Source organism: Diaporthe citri (assembly GCF_014595645.1).
Source record: "Diaporthe citri strain NFHF-8-4 chromosome Unknown scaffold_3, whole genome shotgun sequence".
Taxonomy (NCBI): domain Eukaryota; kingdom Fungi; phylum Ascomycota; class Sordariomycetes; order Diaporthales; family Diaporthaceae; genus Diaporthe; species Diaporthe citri.
The window spans coordinates 4595351-4616435 of NW_025064848.1; the positions used below are offsets into that span (position 1 = coordinate 4595351).

The following is a 21085-nucleotide window of genomic DNA, read 5'->3' on the forward strand; positions in this document are numbered from 1 at the left end:
AAATGGGGTATAAGCGAGGGGAAAAGACAAAGAAAGGGGAGATCAGGCCAAGAGAAGGAGGGCTCGCGTGCTGGGACAGACAGCCCCCCGGGGCGAGAGCTGCTTCGTTATTTATCAAGCTTCATCTCTCGTCCCGTCCGTCAAGTCCCAATGGCATCGGGATCGCCTCCACCGACAGTACAGATGCGCTCTGTCCGTCTTGTCAGGCAACCCCTGTGCGTGCCCCTCTCTCGAGGCGACTGCAAGTAAATCCCTGGCAGTCAGGTCTGGCATCTCCCCCCTGCTGCGCACGAACAGTGGAGACGGGGCTTTCCTGATATGACCCTTGGCCACAGTGGGCACAGGAGGCTTCCGTTGTTGATTTCTGCCCCCCGGCCCGATTGTAGTACCTTTTGGCTCTCTGCGCGTGCCTTGCCTGAATGGGTCTTGCAAGTCACCGAGTGAGTTGCCCTGTGTCCAGTAGTGAGTAGGCTTGTCGCCCGAGTCTGGGCCCCAACATCATCAAAGGGTCTTGGGCCCCCAGGTGCTTTGCAGTCACGCCTCTCCCCCCAGACTCGACGCCTCACATATATATATACACATACACGTGTGGATGGGACGGGGTGGAGGGATGCTGGGAGGAAAGGGGGGGGGGGTTCTGGGAGAGAACATAATCTTCGTCACCCTGGAGTTACTGGGTAGCAACAGACATCCCGGGCCAAGGAGCCCCGCAAGTGTCAAGAAACACCAAGACTTTCAGCTGGGCCCGCGTTGTGGTGACAGCCAACTGGGAGAGATTGCTGAGGACCCTCTTGTCGCGAATGGCCTCGAGGGCAGAAAGGGCTGGGCTGGGCCCGACATGCGCCCTCGAAGAACCCGGAGAGACCAAGCTTCTACTGTGTGCCGCGCCCGAGACTCGCGGGAAGTGCGGGAGGGGACGACTTTGACCCCCCCTAGATGGCGACCTAGTGTGCTGCGTAGTGCAGTGTCCCGAGTCCCTTTCCCTATGTGCATCCTCTCCAGAACGGGCCTGGCCAGCGGACGGGAGACCAAGAAGCCGTGCCCATCATCCCAAGGCTTGAATTATTTATATGTACCAGAGCCAAAAGGGCCCATCCACCCATCCATACTCTGTAGATCAGCAACACACGGCCAGGGTCATGGATGGCGACATTCACATGCCACATCGACTGAGCAAGTGCCAGGATGCCGCCTGCACAAGGCAGGTCCAGGAGGCCCAATGCAGCCACCCCCGCATCGTCCACGTCCCCGCCCCCCCCCCCCCCCAGAGCTTCCCATGTGTGTGACACGCGAACAGACTCTCGCAGGAGCACACTCGACCGACGAGGCGATGGCAGCCCTTCGTGGCCCGTGGACTGGTGGGTTGGAATGTGGCATAGCGCTGACATGTCGTCGAACTCTGGTCCTCCATCACGAGGCCGAATCTTGCTGTTGTTATGCGACGCTGTCCAGCGACCAAGGAACATAGCCAGGGCGGCCGGGGGGGGGAGGGTGGCTCGAAGAGGACTGGCTTCCGCCGGGGGTGACATCGCCTCGAGTCCCGTTCGAGCCTCCATTGTCTCTCGGGTCCCGGCTGCTGGAGAAAAAGCAACGCAGGCTGCACTGATCTCCATACTGACAGGTAAATATACAGTACAGGCCATCCCGATTGCGCATTACCGGCAGGAATCCCCGAGCAGGTTCGTCCGTCTAATATCCGGGCCAACGCAGCCCAGCGCTGTCGCCCTCGTGCTGTGTGCACTGCAGCTGCACAGCACCAAGAGACTGGATATGTCTCGGGGTCAAAGACTCGAGTGAGGTGGGAGAAGTGGGAGGCAGGGAGCGAGGGCAGGGAGCGACACAAGGGAGAGGAGGGGACTCGTGCCAGCAACCCAGCCGACCAGAGACTCTCTCTCTCTCTCTCTCTGGTCGCGCCCACGAGAGAATGCGAGATTGGGTACTCTGGGTCTATCCGGCACAGCGAACTGCGGTGCGATGGTGATGGCCGCTAGCATCTCCAGGTTTCAGGGGCCCAGCCTGCCGGCCTGCTGGGCCGGATGTGAGCTGTCGAATCGGGTATCTTGACAATCCGATTCGAGTTGCAGCTGAACGAGATATGGATTTCTTCAGACGAGGCACCCCTGCGGCTCCTGCGGCGCCTGGGAAGCCTGGCCATGGCCCGCCCGGGCCACCGCGTCTTTTGATGCCATTGGCATCCTTCGACACTCCGCGACCGAGTCCTGGCAGCCACGAGTCGGATCATCAATCAGCACTTGGGAGCTGCACACCCGTCCCAAGTGTCCGACAAGGGCTCCCAGGGGCTGGTGGCAGGCCAGCTCCCCAATCTCGATCACACAGTGCGCCCCTGTGCCTGAGGGAGGGCGGACGGGCTGCCGTCTATTTCATCAGACCGAGGCAAGCGGGAGAAAAACCCTGCCGGCAGGGTCCAAAGAGAGAGAAAGAAAAACTCATCTTGGGGCCAACCGCCCGCCACGCCCTAATTGCTTGTGGCTAGCCCAAGAGCCACTGGCTGCCTGATCTTCTGTCAATTGGGAGATTGGCGAGCCGGCACCAAAATGAGCTTCGGCTGGCGTCTCCACATGGCGTATAACGTACTGTGGCTTTGACCCTCAGGGGCTGGGGCAAAGAAAGGATCGGCCATGGGGGAGATCAGTGACCAGGCGCAGCGTCGCCGGGAAGCAAGCAGCTGTGTGGTCTAGATGCCATCCTGCCTTTTCATCCTGCCTTTTCCACGGCAGGCCTGCGCCCTTTCTGGATGGTGATTCTGCCGCTCGCCCCTTCTCTCCCTCTCCCTCTCCCTCTCCCTCTCCCTCTCCCTCTCCCTCTCTCTCCCTCTCCCCTCTCCCTCTCCCTCAAGCTCGACGCCATCGTCAACCAGCTCAAGCCATGCCGCAACATGCCATGCCACAGGGCCACCCACACCTGACCGAGCATACTCTGCGGCCTGCCGTGACCGACCGTGACGGCGCCATCCCAGCCTGCATGCACACACACCTCCCGGGGAATTACTCGTGGACCCGCGAACCTGTGGGCTTCTGCCGGCTCAGGGTAGAGCCCTCCTGTCACGTCCGGGGGTCATGCCCGATGCAACCCACACTCACCCTGTTCCTCCCTGGTCGGCAACGTCCAAGCCGTGCGTTTGCTCAAGATTGAATTTCACAGACCCGTGGGTGGCCCATCTGCTTCGCATTGACGAGAGGGCATCCACTGGTACTTGCTAGCGCGTCATGGAGCTGAGCTGTGAGAAGAAGCCCCGTCTGTCGCCACAGCAGCCACGTCGAATGTCCTGTGCTGTGCAGTAAGGCTATCGGTTCTCATATTTGTCCCCCAGCTTTTTGTGACAGCCATGACTCGCATGAGTGTGGGTACTTGCATGTGCTGCTGCGGTACGCAGTGCCACATACCAAATCGACTAGTGCGTGCATGCATCAGATGCACTACTGCTGTATGGCGGCCGACTACTGCACGGAAGCACAACAAGACTTGCCCCGGGTTCAGAGGGCGGCGGGGGGGGGGGTGGACACTACCACGTGCTGGAAACCTCATGCGTATGAGAACGCCACGGTCACTGCGTGCCTGACCATGTACCTGCAAATGAACATGGCAGGCAGTGGCCTACCTTATTAGACAGGGTGGGTAATGGGCTGAGGACCCTGACCTGGGCCATTTGAATCCTCGTCCTCCCATCACCTACTGTAGTACGCACTGATGCCCCCCCCCCCCCCGATCGTCTCATATTGGATACCTGCCAGCCTACGCAACCTCGAGGAACCAACGCGGAACGAAGGGTATGGGCTGTTGCGACAAGGTTGGCGCTATCTAGAGAATCTGGTGATCATCGTAAGACTTTCGTTAGCCCTGGAAACTTGCCGGGATAAAGTTGTGTTTTGCACTCTCTCCACATACTACGTGCGGTATGCTTCTACGCGGTCCAGATTTGGATTCACGTGTCTGGGCGCTATCTACTGTACACAATTGGATGTGTCTTCTCCAGTCTCCTGACAGCGAAATGCTGCATGGCATGGCATGGCATGGCATTTTCCTGCCTTTCCCCTACTTGGGCAATTACCGGCATGTTGTTGTCCAGCGGGCTCGTGCTCACAAAGGGGGTCCATTGAACGTTGCACAGCCTGCCAGGAAGTGTCACGTCCTTGGATGCCTGCATGCTGGCCCGGCCCTGCAGCGCACTGCCCACACCCTGATGAATTGGCTTCGTCAAGCTCCGTAGTTCGAGATCTGATGGTTTCGCTACCGGCGAGGCCTGAGCGGAAGCGTCAACGCTGGGTACACATACCCGGGTAGTATACACTCAGATGACATGCCTTGCCTCAACGGGGCCCATCTCCTTGTCTCCGCCATGCCAAGAAGAGCAGGCCCGGCGCCAGTTGTGCGGTGCAGAGTGCTCTTCACGGGGGGGAAATCAGCGCATGGCGCCGGGCAGCCTTGAGGGCCTCCGCACTAATGGAATCTTTTCTCGCAGAGGTGGACTGGCCACAAGCCGAGAGTGACCAGCACCCGGTTTCTCCGCCGGCCGGCATCTCGGTACTTGTATCTGCGCCCGGCCCACGAGCACTCGGACCCTGCGAGACGAACCCACGGGCAACAAAGAAATCGGGTCGGGTCACTGGATCCCTCTTTTCGCATTTTGGCCATTACGTACTGAGGGGTCCACATCTCTGTCTGCACATGTACACTACATAGCACTGAAATAGCCCACCGAGGGCGAAGTCGACTCGACTCATCCACCTGTCAGGACGGACCGAGGTGCAGTACTCAACATGTCAGATACTAGCACACTCGTCAGCCCACTCGCTGACGTCTCTCCGCTCGACCTCTTTACGTCAAGGAGTGCTAACTCGCAAAACCTGTCAGGGGCCAACGAGATCCAACGCCACGCAGAGCTACTGGGCGCCCCGTCGTCTCTAGAGCATGGCGGATCTGGCGGTCTACTCCGTGCTCTAGTCTACTGGGGGTCTTGCCCGTTGTGGCCCACCTTTCCGCTGGCTTGGCCCAAGCCTGTCATCTACGGCAGGGTTCGTTCGCATTGGCGGTGATCAACTTTGAAGCCGTGAGCCCTGATGGGCTTCACTATGCACGAGTGTTGTGGGCCCAGATGCAATGCTATCTCTGAATCGGGCCTGGCAGGCATGATCAAGAAGGAAGTAGTCTGGGTTGATAGACATTGCAGACCAAGATGCTATCGACGCCTCTTTCCCGTGACGGAAAACGGTGTGCAGACAACAACGCCCCGCTTGACATGTCTGTGCATAGCGTGTCTGCCAATGTTGTGCCGTCGGCCGTACAACACGCAGCAGGCATGCAGGAAGATAACATGGCTAAGCGCTCTGTCCTGGGCAGGTCTATATCTGCATTGCGTGTCGTTCATTATGCACATCGAGATCTCCCTGAGGATGCCTAGAGCTGGTAGCTAGGGCGGATTTGCGGAGGCCCGGACGGGGGGGCTGACTCGCCCGCGAAGCCACTACACCATCCAATTCTGCGAGGATTCGGAGCCCGGCGTCGGTTTTGGTGTGGCCGCGTGAATGGCACCGAGAATGTCCGGGCAGGGCGGTCAAGTTCGCTGTTCTGGCATTTCTCTCTTATATATATATATATACATATATATAGAAGACGGGGCCGGTTCGGCGGTAGCTCTATCGATCGGCCGTGAAAAAAAAGTGCTTGTTCGGGGCAGGGCCCCTTTCTCGGTGTCTTTTGCTACGGGACGGGGCCACTATGGTGGCATCTACGACAGTGAAGCTTCGGGGTCTTGGGACCCAGTCGTCTGCGAGTACCCACATACGAAGGTAGGTTTTGTGACAGCTCGTGTGCTCGACATGCTGCTGATACCGGTACAGTCTTGGGAGGTAAGCTGGAAGCTGGAGCGGCAGTCTGCAGCATTTGCCAGCGCGGCCACATGGGGCGGTGGAGGTGGGCTCTCATCTGTGATTAGCTCTCCTGGTCCGACTAGTCAGGGGCAAGTGGGAAATAGAGTTCAGAGTAAGCAGGGAAGGGCCAACGCTGCTCTGAAAACAGGCGGTCGGGACCCGGGCGAGGTCCACGGCGGCCGGCAGTCACTCAGCCAGCTTGGTAGGTAGGTAGCAAACCCAAACACGTGCCCGTTGGCTGCTGGCCTTTGCCATCAATACACTGCTCGCAACCCGTGACGTCGACTCACACGATAGTTCGGACCTCCCTGCAGCCCGTCGCAGCACTAACCCGCCAATACAGTCTTGTGGTGCTCAAGCAATGGGCGGCGCTCCAATGGGTGCCAGCAGCCTCTCCACCATGCTGTTTGGCTTCATCTCTGTTGCCACATTCTTCTACGTGAGCTTACTCTGCTTTCATCTATGCACGACTTTGTCCCACAGCCTCAACAGTCATCTGACAGGGAGTAGATGTGGGTCCGCTCCCGGCATGACCCAGTTTCAAACCTTCCGGGTACCTGGCTCTCCAGGTGGACAAATATCGAGTTCCTGGTCGAGTTGGTCAGAGGAAAGCAGCCGCAGTACATACACTCTCTCTTCCAGAAATACGGTACGTCTGAGGGTACCTTTCCATTAGACAGTCGACGGATCGCCATGCTCGAGTCCTCACACCTTTGCAGGGCCAGTTGTGAGGGTGGGCCCCAAGGAAGTGTGCTTCAGCGACGCGTCGGCCTTCAGGCAGATATACAACACCAAGGAGACATTTGTCAAGTCTCCGCTGTATGAGACCATTACCGACTCCCCCGCGCCCTCCATTTTCAGCACTGCCGATGTCGAATTGCACAGGCGACATCGACGGCTCCTGGCTCCCGGCCTCTCTGAGACCTCGGTGTCCCAGATGTGTTCATCGGTTCACTCGAAGGTCGCGTTGGCGGTCCAGAGGATGAAGGAAGAGACGGAGGAGAGAGGAGCTGCGGACGTTTACAAGTGGTGGACTTTCATGACTTCGGAGATCACAGGGGAGCTGACATTTGGCCAGTCCTTCAGGATTCTTGAGGAAGGCAAGGTAAGTGTGCAGAAGCTCGCACGAGTCTTGATGGCATCCCTAACGTAATGCCGACATTAGAAAGATGAGTTCACCAGCGACCTGGGCAATGGGGGCGCGGTACTGGCTGCTCTACGACTCACACTGCCATTCGTTATCAAGATCGCCGAACACATACCGCTCGGGATTGTCACTGCAGCCTGCAGGGCCAGGAAGCAGACCTTCAGACGCGCCGATGAAATGCTCGCAATGCATCGACAGGCCGTCATGGCAGACGCGGAGAACCCCAAGCAGTCCTTCTTCACGAGACTGTTCTTGGCAGAAAGTGAAGAGAAGCTCACCTGGCAAGAGGTCAGAAGCAATGCTCTCACATTCCTTGTGGCCGGCACCGATACCACCGCAGACACCCTAACCTATCTGGTCTGGGCCGTCTGTCAGAGGCCACCAGTAAAAGCAGTACTTCTGCAAGAGCTGAGTCAACTGCCAGAGAACTTCGACGACACGCATCTCAAGTCTCTGAGCTATTTGAACCAGGTCATTGAGGAGACGCTACGTCTCTATCCTGCAGTTGCGACGGGTCTCTTGAGAGTTGTACCTCCCGGAGGAGCAAACATTGCTGGGCGCCACATTCCAGGCGGATCAACCGTGAGCTGTCAGGCGTACAGCTTGCAACGCGACCCGCAAGTCTTCCCGAGGCCAGACGAGTTCGACCCAGCCCGATGGGCAAGCCCCACAAACGAGATGAAGCAAGTGATGATGGTCTGGGGCGGGGGGGCACGAGGTAAGTAACCAATGCGACCCGGGCCTTGTTACACCTTCGTCAAATCTCCGGTCCTCTCGCGGTGCTTGTCAATGGTCTTGCTCGTCTCATGAACTACTAGAGCAAGGTCTTCCTACTTAAATGTCCAGGAATGGCTGACACTCTGTCTATAGTATGCCTGGGTGTCCATCTAGCCAGGACCGAGCTGCGTCTAGGTACGACCTGTTTCTTTCGCGCATTTCCGGCAGCTCGAATGTCTTCGTTAGAAGGCATGTCAGAGAAGGACATGGAACCTGAGATGATTGCTTTCACTGAGCCCAAGGGGCACCGGTGCTTGATCGAGTGCAGGTAGGCTGGAGACTCGTTATTGGTCGTCCAGATCAACCGAGGTAATCACTCGCGTGAATGGGCCTCTCGGTGTACCTTCCCTTGGTATGCAAAACCGCATATATACATCATCATGCCTGCGCGATTGTTCACTCAATATTGGGGACCTTCGCCCGTTCGTCGTCCTTGACCGGTTTAACAGGCCACAGTCGCCTAGTACATGGGATTTCTCATACTTGACACTATCTTGTCCTCTCTATTGTTGCAGCGAGTACTGGTCATTGGGCCTTTTGTGATTGTTCACTCGCGGGGGTTGCTATCCATTGGAACGGCCTCGGTAGAACCGACATGCTCGCCGGGCAGTCCGTATATTGAACACTATTGATAGCGGCTCTGCGATCAAAATTGTCCTGTGATCCAATCACGGGGCACTGAAATTGTGCGCACTCCTTCAGCCTGATATGATGTCTGTTCTATTCTAGCAACTCTCGACAATGGGTTTTCCTTGCATGGAAACAGAGGCGACATCATACCACCCCATCCAAGCATACGGATCATGGCAACAAGTCTACCTGTGCCAGTGTGGCACGAAAGCAAATTCATCGTGCAAATTCGTCGCGTGCGATTCATAATTGGCGTCTCGGCCATCAGCAGGGAGCATCTCATGCCGAATAAGCAGGTTTCATGGGCGGCTAGGACACGTCCTGTCCATGTGGGTGGTTCATCATTTTGCCCTGTTGAAAAAGAATGATTCTTTGATTTTCTAACAGAAAAACATGGCTCCCGGGGACCAATAACGATGTTGAGTCTGGAAACACTGCAGGGTGTAAGGCAAAGTGAGGTTCGGTGGCATTTTTTCCATGCCACTTGAGCACACAGGGTGTGAGCATTCCGCTTTGTCAATTTCAATGCTGCATCTTCAACTGTGATCCTGTCCAAACTTCCCCGTTGGCCGGGCCACAGCACAGTGTAGAATGACCTCGTTCCAAAATTCGTGCTAGAAACTCTTGACGCATCGTCAGAAGAGTTATGAGCTGGGAAGAGGTCTTAAATGCGGTGGTATCGCTACAAGTCTCTTTGTTTTCGCCGTGGCATCCTCTGTTTCAGCCTCCTATTGATCAAAGTCCGTCGAATCAGTGTACTCGTAATAAAGGCTGGCACCCTCTCTAGCTGGACTCACCAGTGGCTTTAACAGACAGCGCACTCAGAAACGAGTCAGCCCAGGCAGATTCATATAATCTCTGCTCATCTAGGCCATCTTATACATATATATCTAGGCCTTTTAATAACCTTCCTATAATATTACTTGGTCTCTACGGATAAGTCCTTTACCTACTTCAATGTAGGTAGTTTGTTACTTGAGCTTCTATTGTTTCCTTAAATAAATGTGATGGCTACTGTTGTTTTCTTTTGTTTGATGAGACCGCGTGACGCGTTTGTATGTTAGCACGTGGTCTCACCTTTGAATCCGCCAATCCATGCCTGTAAGTGCTCGTCAAACATGTTGGTTCGTCCACCAAGGGGCCCTCCCGTATTTCAAGCAATGACTATTGGTTGACCCTGTGCCTCGCTACGACCCAACCACAGAGGGTGGGCTTAAGTGACCACGTGCATATATCATGGAGACGCAAACACAGAGATCATAGAACAACACTCATTGACGCACACAGACAAAACAATACCAGTTCATACCAACTCCACGGTGACATTCTGGGTGGGGAGGGGGGGGGACTCCTAGGAACTCCACGTTCCCCGCAAAGTCGCGTTAAGAGCAGGCCTCTGAACCATATGTCTCCATTCGGACAACACATTATAACAAGCGGAACGTGCCATGTGGAAAGAGGCAAGCGATGATCACTGTAAACATAGGCGTCTGAACAAACCGGTGTCCAGAGCACATCCAAACAAGGGCCCGAATACCTGGCTTTGACGGTGTCTGCCACCTACTGGGCCATTCAGCCCAGTCAGTTGCTCGATTGCCTCGTCCTTGGTTGTCAGCACTTCTGTGCCAATCGTGATGGAAAGAAGGCCAGACCGAGTGACTAGAGCATATACGACGGAAGAAGTGGCTATGATAGAATAGTGTCACATCTGGAGAGACGTGGTTGAATATGCGCATGCCGCCTCTCACGGTGGTCTCGCTCTTCACAGCAGTATGGTGTCAGATGCGGTGCCCATCCACTAAATATAGTGGCCATCGCCAGCACCCAGCCTAAGCATTTAGGCACGTAATAAGGGACAAGAAATGACCACCATCATGGCAGCCGACCGGTGGGGTTCGAGAGATACAGAAAAAGATTATACCGGAGCATTATTCCGCCCTCGGTCGGTTGGGAAGCAGGGTCAAGGACGAATGTACACAGAAAGACCATGACTAACCTCACCTCAAGTCCCTCAAATCAACCAGGTCGACATTCCCTTTGACAGGTCCGAGCAATCAATGGTCTCTATCCCTTGATTTCCGAATGTGATGCCCTCCGACTAGGAAATGCCTGCGAGCTGGTTGTGACTGGTATCGCTTCCCTCCCCGCCTGGCGTAGACTAGTGACTCGGACACGCAACCACAAGCCATGTCCTGTGTCCACAAAGCTCCCGAGATACTCACCGGAATTGTCCCTGTATCCGAGGCTAGTGGCTGCAGAGACTTCGCCCAGGAATTAGATGTTCATCTCTGTGAGAACGCCACAGGGCGTTACCCTTTCCGGCGGCCGCAATAGTTGTCGAGACCATGACACTATCAAAAGCGGGGGGCCGCAAGCATTTCGCGGCCCCGGGGTCCATGAGCTATTTATTTAACAATGGTCCGCAACCGAGTGGCGACGGCCTCGGCGGAGAATCGCGCCGCGCATTACCGAGCTTGGCGGAGGTAGTTTTCATTCCTGGGCAGGGTAGGTCCAAACGAGGCGCAGTCGGTGAGACACAGGCTTTGGGACCTCGTGTACAGCCTCATCACCTTCATGCCAAACCTCCACAGATACAAGTTTTAGAGGAGCCGGATGGGCTAAACAGCAAGAACTGTTTGCGGAACAGCCCAGTGTCACGCAGCATCTTCACGCAGTCATGAAGTCCTCTTTACCATGGGCAGCGGATCGATGCACGCAACGAATGAAGCCATTAATATTAGCCACTATTGAGACGCCAAACCCATGATCCCATACAAGCTTGATAAGCTTGGTCGAACGCTTGTCTCGTTCGGCAAGTAACCCATACCCTTATGCGGCCGTTGAACACATCCTATGAGCTTAACCGATTTTATACTCCCTCCACCCCAGTAGACGCTTATAAATTGTTTAGTTAAAATACTTGAACGAATGACAAGAAGATGTAATGTGCTTTGTGCGACATCGGCTAAAATCCACAACCACCTTTTTTTTCTTCTCTCAGTTCACCATGGTCCAGGTACCACAGGATTAGACAGCAACAGGTTCGCTCAGTGTGTAGGTCACTGGCGCGTTGGACATTTGAGTCCAGTAGATTGCTGGCTCGCTCCCGACCTTGTCAAGGGTACCGGCCGCAGAGGTCGCTGTGCCTGGGACAGTAACAGGCACCTTGACGGCGCAGGCATTGCCGTTGGTCGTGACGGTGACCGAGACAATAGACTTGCCGTCGTCAGAGTAGTTGTACTTGAGGTTGGGGTTGCACGCACTAGAGGAGACGGGGTTAGCAATGGGAATCGCCATGATTGGATAAATAGTACGACCACGAGGGAGTCACTTACTCAAGGGTGGCCCTGTCCAGGAAGAGCTGGCCAATGGCATCATGCTTCAGGGAGCTAACAGGCCAGTTTGTCAGGCGGAGAAGCTCCTGGGTAATGGTCTCGACCCAGATCTGCATCAGGGAAAGCCTGCCGGACTGGTTGCCGACGGTGATCTGGTCGGTGTCGCCCCAGCGCATGTTGGCCTGGTGGAACATGTAAGGATCCGGGTGCAGACCGAGAAGGTAGCGAGTGTTGACAGTCCTGGCGTCGTTGAGCAGGTTGGTGAAGGTACCGGAGCCACCTGAAGTGGCGATCCATTCATTGGTGGTGCAGGTCTGTGTGTCGCAGTTGTAGTAGATGGTTGTTGCCCAGCGAGGGATGACGGTCAGACCAGCGTAGCCGTTGCCGGCGACGGTTGTCGTGAGAGCATAGAAGGGGTTCGGGTTGCGCAGCACGGGGCGGGTGTTGTCACCGACGACGAACTTGATGCCGTTGTCCATCCATGCCTTGATAGCATCACCGTTGTGCAGACCAGTGATGGCGGGAGGGATGAGACCGTTCGCAGAGAACTTGTTGCCTGCGGAAATGCCAATTTGCTTCATCCACGCGATGTTGAAGTAAATCTCGCGGTTCGCATCGTAGTAGGTGGCGTTGTTGAGCTCCTGATGAGAGAAGGTGTGCGATACGGCAGCGAAAACATCCTTGTTGTTCTGGAACCAGCTGGCGATGGGGTCCAGCTGGGCACAGGGCAGGCTCCAGGTGTAGTTCTTAAACTCGGCGGGCCACAGGTCGGTTCCGGAACCCAGGGGCTTCTGGAACTCGAGCGCAGTGTCAGGGGGGGAGTCGTAGTCAACAGCGTAGGCAGGGGTGCACAGAGTCGCGCCACTGGTTTGGCTGGTGGCATTGTCAATATCACCGTTACCGTTGTGGCCAATCTCAACAAAGTAGTTGGAGCCGGGTGCCAGACGCGTGTTGATGTCGGTCTGCCAAGCCTTGTGGGCATCAAGATCCCGGGTGCGGATGCGGAAGTTGGTGTTGTTGGGGTAGTATAGGCCCGTAGCAAGATGCATATCATCGACCTGTGTGCTCAGGTAGACCTTGCGCTTCCCTACGAACAGACCACGGGTCATCCAGTTGATGTACGAGTGCTGCAGGTAGTTGGAGGTCAGAGACCAGTCAGTAGCCCAGCTGATGAAGAAGACCATCTGCTGACGGCCGCCAATCTTGTTGATGACGGCTGCGGTGGTATCGGCAGTGAAAGAGCCCGCAGGAGCAAACTTGGCAACGGCGGTGGCGATGCTGCTGTTGGTGATTTGCGCAGGGTAGTGCCAGAGGCCTGCAGTGCTGGCGGTTGCCCCGGTCTTGATGTTAGCACCAGGGAATGCAGAGCTGTCATTGAAGCTGATGAGCTGTTCGACACCGGCATCACAGCAGCCAGCACCGGCAATGTATGTGGTGACGCCTGTGTCGGAAGATAAAATGTCAGAGACAAAATTGTGCGTGAGAGGCTTTGAGCATCAGGATCTGAGTCGCGGGCTTACCCATGTCAGGGGTGGGATAAACGTCCAGACGGACCATGCGCACACCAAAAGCGGTCTGGTAGTCGTACATTGTCTGCCATTGCGAAGCGTTGAGGGCACTCAGGAAGCCAGTGGAGTACTGGTATGAGACCTCGCTGAGCACGAGGATACCGCCATAGTTGCCCTGGGTAGCGGAGGAGTTGAGAACAGGCAGTGCGGCACCGGACTGGGGCACGAGCACGGTCTGGTACGGGATGCCGTAACCTTGCAGCCCTAGTGTGGCAACATTGGCGGAGGCAGAGTCTCTGGCGAAGACCAGGATGGTATTGGCGACGGAGTTCGCAGCGGTGACCACACTTGCGTGTAGCGCCAACAGGGCGGAAGCCTTGGAAAAAAGCTTCATCTTGTAGGTCTTGCTTGGCTCAGGATCCGGGGGCAGTCGAGACCCAGAGACACAATATTAATGTTGTAGGGGATAAACACAATAACGACGACGTCGACAACGAGTGAACAACGAAGGTGGGTTGGGTTGATAACGAGAGTGTGCCCAAGCGAATGCGAGGCAGTTGTCCCAAGACTGATGTGCAGTCAAGGAAATAGCGAGTGATGAGGATTATAACAAGAAAATAAAAACAGGGTTTCATCCGCGAGGCGGAGGGTATTATAAGGAAGTTGATGGATGGCATGGTCCCCTGGCCCCACCCCCCCTCCCCCTTGGCCGCAGCGAGGTGAGAGTGGTGCAGTGCAGCGCAGGCAAAAGCCTCGTGGCAGCTAGATAGATGGCCATGGACCTAAAGGCTGCCTGATCCGATGGAGTCAAGAGACGCACGCTGCTGCTGCTCTTGCAGCCGCGCTTGATCCGCCCGCCGGCGTCGGGATGACCCAGCTGGGGCGGCTGAGGTTAGGGCCGCCGCTTGTGATCCGAGGATGGGAAGGGGTAGGAAGGGCCCAAGAGCAGGCGCCTAAACATGTTCGTCCCAGCACCAAATACGAAACGATCGGACAGACAAAGAGAAATTGTGGCAGCAGGAGGATGTGGGGCGGAAAGGAGCCGGCACTAGCTAGCGACAGGGACTGGGGGCGACGTAGGGAAAAGGGAAGGGGATAGGAGTGACGAGCAAGTACTACTTGCTACTGAAGTGACCGACCGTGCCGCACTGTAATTACAGTACGCAGACGGTTAGGACATGGGCCGGGCTGGGCTGGGCCGGGGGCGCGCGAGGCAGGCAGGGTTGGTGAGGTGAGGTGAGGTGAAGTGAAGTCAAGTACACAGCAGCGTCAGCCAAGTCAAGGCGGTCGGTGGTGACGAGCAGACGGAAGAGTCCCAACAACAAACAAGACTAAGACTAGGCCAGCTGTACGGAACAGGGTAGGTGCACCATATGGGAACCCGACGGGCAGGATTGCTAGTGAGCATGGCAACCGAATGGACGACCGGGAGACGGGATGCCGCACGAGGACCGAGGGCCATGATGGTGGCACACACTACACCACTTGCAGGACCTGACGACCTAGACGAACTCGTAACCCACATGGGATGGGAGTGTGCGAGAGAGGTCAGCAGAGAGAAAGTCTGAGGGCTGGATGGACCCACGCGCAATGCGCATATGGCAGAACAAAGCGGGTAGCCCGGCACGCATCCCAGTCGCTGGAGATGATCGGATACAAGGACCAAGTCTAGCGGGAGGGTGGTGATCCTGGGGCTCGGCATGGGTGGCAACCACCACGCCAGCATGCCTATTGTGGGCGACAGCAAGAGCGCCGCCGGCGGGGCCTATACTCGCTGCTCTATAGTTGTTGCTCGGACGCGCTGGCTGAGCGAGCTGGGCTTGGCTGGGTGATAGTGGTGGTGATGGTGACGGCGACGGTTGATCTGCTCTAATGGTGACGGATAGACCCAGGGGCAAGCCAGGGGTCAAGACGACGCCTAGCTTAGCACCGACCGTGCCCGCTCAGCCTCGATGAAAACAGACGGCGAAAACAAATGAGCAAGGGCCACGCCGAGTCCGAGGCCAAGACCGTGACCGTGGGGCTGGGAGTGATGGGTGATGGGGGGGGGGGGGGGGGGGGGGGGGGGAAAGGAGGACAATCGTGCGACTTGCTGGTAATTCCAGGATAGCTACTGCTTAGTATCAACGGCCTGGTGCGATATTGAGCTGGTTGTACACCCCGACCAGTTCTAATCCGGCTTCCACCTGGGCTTCTTCGGCTTCGGCTTCGTCTCCAACATGGAGACTCGAGGTCCAAGTCGCTGCCCCAATTCCCGGCGGTGTGGTGTGGCCTTGGAGTGGTCTTGTCTGGCGCGGGTTTGGTTGGTGTTTCGATAGGCGCTATCGATTGTCGGGCGCAGGATCTGGCTCCAGGTCACTTCGTCAACGAGTCAACGACGTCCTGTCCTTCAGGTTGTCGACCCGTCTCGTCAGGCCGGCTCGTCGCCTGCGCGTGAGGCCGTGTCTGCGTGTGCAATTCAGGTTCTAGCGGGATGGTATTTTTGGAATTGCCCCAAGCGAAATGTGTGGCCGAGAGATGCCTGCGACTTGACACGCAGTAGCACGGGGACTGACTGGCGCCACTAGGTCGACTGGGCCATCGGGCCACTATGGCAGGCATGGCATGGCGTGGCATGGGATGGCATGTCTTGTCGTGTCGCGAGCAGGGGTGGTATGGTTAAGAGTGGTTGGCCATGGAGATGACGTGTCGGCATGGGAGCGTGGATTGAATTCTTGGCGATTGAATACGGGCGCCCAGAGCCCAGGCAGCAGGGGAGGAGGTGAGGAGAGGAGAGCACATCAGGGGGACGACGAGAACCAGGACTGGGTCTGCTTGCGTTGCTGGTGCCGGTGCTGGTGCTGATGTGCTGCAGGTGAGAGGCAGCAACAACAGCCAGCGGCAGCCAGCGACAGCCAGCAGCAGAGACGCAGAAGGGCGCGCAGGCTGGGGCAGGGTAAGCAGGACCCTTGAAACAAATGCAGGCTAAAACGGGACTGCATGCTTTGTCAACTTGAGAGAGAATGCAGCAAGAAGAATTGATATTGGGACAATGATCCGAGCTTTTTTGCAAAGGGACATGGGATGCCATGCCGTCCATCCATGCGTGCGTGCCCGTGTTGTGGGCCCATGCCCAGGCGGGCGGGTAGAGCTGCAGCCAACCAAACTGTGGGCGGGAGGTACCTGGCGGTACATTGCGAGGGAGAGGTGGGCTGTCATCTGGATAGTTGCATATCGTGAGTCGAGCTGTGGGCCCGTCATGGCAGGACGGTGGGTCGTGAGCTCAATGCTTCGGAGATCCAGGCTGGGCCCCCTGGGCCCCCTGGGCCCCCAGACCCCAGGCAAGGCCCCATACTATTGCCTACTGCGGTGCCGCACTGACCTGACCCAAGGCCAGAACCGTGCTTGTTTTCCTCTTTGTCATCCACCGCCCTTTCCTGTTCCGTGCCCCCTGCAGGCCCGTCCCTTTTTTCCCCTTCCTTCCTTCCACACCTAATTTCGACCTCTTCCGAGTATTCCACTTTAACATTTTAATTTTTTGTGTTTTAATTTTTTTTTTTGGCTTTTGGCCTCCTTTCCGTATCCGGACTCGCTCGGGGCTGCTCTCGCTCTTTGACCCGCGCGCTAGCCTGCTGGCTGGCTACCAGAGTTCTCCTGTCAGAACCCTCAGGTCGAGTCTGTCTGCCACTTGTCTCTCGGGGCACCAAATACCCGCCCTACAATGTGTTCTATGACAAACGACAATAAGCTCTAGCACTCCTTGTTACCGTATGGCTGGGTTCTCTGCTTACGCTGCTACCTAGAAGTAATACTTGTGTATTAACGTGCTGTGATGTGCCGTGCCGGGCCGGGCTGGGCTGAGCTGAGCTGAGCTGAGCTGGAGCTGGACCGAACCGGACGGTCCAGGCCAGTGTCAGCCACGGGCACGGGCAGTCCCAACCAATCTCCCGGCCTCAGCTAGCCAGCAAATCAGCTAGCCTGGACTGCCAGGTAGCTAGGTGAGCACGGCATCTTCGCATTTTCCCAACTGCGCCTGCAATCCCGCCTGCATTTGCGCCTGCACCTGCACTGGTGTCTGCCACTCTCCCGCGCCCGTCGTTTGTGGCTATGCTGCGCTCTGAGCTCCTCACGATGCACCCCGTGTGGTGATGCTGCCCTGCCTCATGCCCAATTCTTCTAGATCATCCGGCCAGATCCGTTCAACCGCATTCTCTCCCTCCGCGCTTTGCCCTCTGTCCTCTGTCCAAGACCTTCAAGAGCTTCCTTGTTCCGGCTGGTGATCGCCCTGCACGGCGTTTCTTCTTTGTCCCGCACGCATCATTACTGCTGGTGCCCATCGTTGCCCGCATCATCCTCCCTAATTTCCTCCACGCCGCGTTGCTTACGATCCGGTCCTTGACCGCCGCTTCCTACCGCCCTCCGGTCTGTTGACTGCTGCACACGTAGACCCCCCCCCCTTCCAAGATGGGAGACCCGCAGCGAGCCACCCAGTCCATCTCCGATGACAAGCCCCAGCTTGTCGATGGCCACAAGGCCCATCGCCGCTTCGGCTGGAAGAAGTGGGCGATTGTCGCTGTCGCCGTCATCGTAGTACTGGCACTGGCACTTGGTCTCGGGCTCGGCCTTGGGCTCCGCAACAGTGGCGGCGACGACGACGACGATGACAATGGGAATGGCGGCCAGCCAACCGGCCCGGGGAACGGCACGTTCGACACCCCGACGAGCAACCTAACGCTGAACTCCCAGTGGCAGATAGTGCTCAGCGAGACCCTCTCGGTAGACGACAACGGCAACGTCTCCCCCACCAACACAAGCAACCCACAGGTGTCCGTCTACGACATCGACATGTTCCTCCACCAAAACCTGACCGTCGTACGCGACCTGCAGAAGCTCAACATGACGGTCATCTGCTACTTCAGCGCCGGGTCCTACGAGCCGAACCGCCCCGACTCGTGGAGGTTTCAGGACGACGACAAGGGCAAGGAGCTGGACGGCTGGCCCGGCGAGTACTGGCTCAAGCTGGACAGCCAGAATGTCCGCAACATCATGACGGACCGCATCGCCATAGCTGCCGACATGGGCTGCAACGCCATCGACCCGGACAACGTGGACGGCTACGACAACGAGAACGGGCTCGACCTGAGCGAGGAAGACTCGGTCAACTTCATGCGCTTCCTGGCCAAGGAGGCCGCGGACAAGGGCATGATCACAGGCCTCAAGAACGCCGCCGCCATCATCAACAGCGTCATCGACGTCGTGCACTTCTCAGTGAACGAACAGTGCGTGCAGTACAACGAGTGCGCAGACTTCTCTGCCTTCCCCGACAATGACAAGCCTGTCTTCAACATCGAGTATCCCGCCGGTGACGGCGAGACGGACGTCAAGGCATTCTCCACCAGCACCGTGAGCAGCAGCTGTGACAAGGGGACCAGCGACAACGGCGAGGGCTTCAACACGGTCCTCAAGTACATGAACCTCAGTGGGTGGGTCCAGTACTGCAACGGAGACACGTACACGACCGATGGGCAGTAGGGCGGCAGGGCTCAGCCCGGATAGACGGCCCCCGCAAGGACAGCAGCCACCGTGTATAAACAGTAGCGTTCTGATTTGGTGCATAAAATGTTGGGGACTTCCATCACAGAGACGGGTTTTCGCGGCGTTGCCAGCACGCGAGCTTAGGCTAACTTAGAAATTTGTAATGTGCGGGTGTGCCGACTTTATTCTGGGCGGCCATGACATTTGCATGTCAATCAATAAACATAGTGCACTATCACGTCACGGCCCCAAGCTCCCGAGACTCAGCCGTGCCGTGCCGTGGCGGAGCTCAGCCGGACGCCTAGGAAGGCGGCTGGCGAGGTAGAGAGAGAATTGGTTGCACCGGAGGCAGCTCTGGGCGGGGTCGACGGCCAGTGGCGTCCTGCTGCTGTGCTTCGATTGCGACTCGGTTGTGCTTGACTTGGCAGAAACTACCTGGTTACCCACATGGTCCGGCACGAATCCTACTCATGACAGTGATAAGGCATCTGGATCTATCTGGATCTGTCTGTCTGCCTACCCCAAGCCTTTGCCCCTTGTCTTGGCGGCGGCATATCAAGCATCATGTATGGTTGACAGGCCCGGCAGATGTAGGTCGATTGATTGACTAACTGGCTGGCTGGCTGGTCAACCGATGGGACCGGTTAATTACTTTCATGCATCGAGACCGGCCTGTGGGCTTAGGGAAGGGGGAGGGGAAGGGGGGGGGGGGCGAGCAGAGGAGAGGAGAGGGAAAATAGAGGAGTCCGTGGCCCAGTCCAAAGTGGCTGTACAGCCATCGGCATCAGGCGCTTTTTTATCTGTGAAAGACAAAGAGAGGGAGCCAGCTCATGTTCGACCTACCTAGGCAGACCTGTAGCAGCCGAATCGTTTGCGACCGATCTTGTCCATACGCAGTCTCCCTCCTCACTACATTCCTCACCGCCCAACGAGGAAATATTCCAGGGCAGCGCCGCCCTCTCGGCACCGCAACACACGTGAGCAGTGATGGCCACCTCGGCCCCGGGCTCAAAACCCAAGCCCTCGGCTGCCACGAACAAGCCCTTTGTGCTCGTCCCGCTGTACATCTACCCGTTCCCGACGGCCTGGGAACCCCTCTACGTGGCGGCCGACTCCCATCCCGAGCTAGAATTTCTCGTGGTGGTCAACCCGAACAGCGGGCCAGGACCCGGCATCCTCCCCGATGCCAACTACATCGAGGCCCTGGCCAGGCTGACCGCGGCCCCGAACGTCAAGGTCATTGGCTATGTCCACTGCAGCTACGGGAAGAGACTGCTGGACGAGCTCGTGGCCGAGGTGAGCGCGTACCGCGGGTGGACGCACGCTTCAGAGCGCAGGGAGGATGGCAAGGTATGTTTTCCCACCGTAGCCGTCCATTGCGGCGTTGAAGTACCCGTCTGCCGCCGCGTGTCTCAGACAGAATAGACCTCGGGAAGGGGGGAGTTTGGGGGCCGGCGAGGGCCAAAGGCTCGGGTACATGGTATCTACAACAACTGACCTGGCCCTGCAGACCATCGTGGTGGACGGCATCTTCTTCGACGAGGTCCCGTCGAGTACGTTATTTGTCCAGTACATGACCTCGCTGGCGAATGCCACCAAGACAATTCTCAACCGGAGTCCTGCTCCTGGGCATGCCGGGGACGATGCGGACGAGGGCGCCGAAGCGAACGACGTCTCAGCCGCAGAGCTTGATCCCACACCGCCAACATCGACCGCCAGCCCTGCGTCTCCCCGCTCGCCGGCATCAGCAGCAACACGGCCGCCGCCGGGGCTGGCAGCGCCATCGCCGCCGCCCAACTCGACCGCCATCGTCATCTACAACCCGGGCGTAGTGGTCGACCCCATCTTCTACCTCGCAGCAGACTACATTGTCGCCTTTGAGAACGCCTCGCGCCAGTGGAACGCGCCGGCCGTGACGCAGGGCTTCTCACGCCTGCCGCGGCCCCTGAGGAAGAAGTCGATCGCCGTGGCGCACAGCGCGGCAGGCGGCTTCGTGGAGATCGGGCAGCTCAGCAGGAAGTGCTTCGAGCTGGGCTGCCCGGGCCAGTTCATCACCACGAGGCCCGGGTACGAGGACTGGTGCCCTTCCTGGCCCGAGTTCGTCAAGGAGATGGCGCGGCGAGCAGCCGTCTGACTGTCGCACTTTTGTGCAACAGGCGTCGGCGCGAGACTAGCTCTCGCGGCGCCTCTCAGGCGTGGTGGAGACGATGTGTCGGTTGTCGAGGGCCCTCGATGCGGAGCCCGCGTAATCCTTGGGCAGGAGGTCCACGGTAGCGCCCGAGGGCT

The 21085-nt window shown here is 57.4% G+C and overlaps 4 protein-coding genes across 4 annotated transcripts; 3 read left to right on the forward strand and 1 right to left on the reverse strand.

Moving 5' to 3' along the window:
* Positions 1-6249: 6249 nt before the first annotated feature.
* INS49_008813 (uncharacterized protein) lies at positions 6250-8276 on the forward strand (the record flags this gene model as incomplete). The annotated part of the gene is made up of 5 exons (XM_043169550.1): positions 6250-6327; positions 6531-6537; positions 6608-6993; positions 7063-7753; positions 8269-8276. 5 exons carry the CDS (start codon positions 6250-6252, stop codon positions 8274-8276), a joined length of 1170 nt encoding a protein of 389 aa, XP_043027230.1.
* A 3193-nt stretch (positions 8277-11469) lies between these two features.
* INS49_008814 (uncharacterized protein) lies at positions 11470-13679 on the reverse strand (the record flags this gene model as incomplete). The annotated part of the gene is made up of 3 exons (XM_043169551.1): positions 11470-11704; positions 11778-13218; positions 13298-13679. 3 exons carry the CDS (start codon positions 13677-13679, stop codon positions 11470-11472), a joined length of 2058 nt encoding a protein of 685 aa, XP_043027231.1.
* A 4049-nt stretch (positions 13680-17728) lies between these two features.
* INS49_008815 (uncharacterized protein) lies at positions 17729-18796 on the forward strand (the record flags this gene model as incomplete). Its single annotated transcript, XM_043169552.1, has 1 exon — positions 17729-18796. One exon carries the CDS (start codon positions 17729-17731, stop codon positions 18794-18796), a length of 1068 nt encoding a protein of 355 aa, XP_043027232.1.
* Positions 18797-19786: 990 nt separating this feature from the next.
* INS49_008816 (uncharacterized protein) lies at positions 19787-20933 on the forward strand (the record flags this gene model as incomplete). Its single annotated transcript, XM_043169553.1, has 2 exons — positions 19787-20149; positions 20310-20933. 2 exons carry the CDS (start codon positions 19787-19789, stop codon positions 20931-20933), a joined length of 987 nt encoding a protein of 328 aa, XP_043027233.1.
* Between the last annotated feature and the right edge of the window lie 152 nt (positions 20934-21085).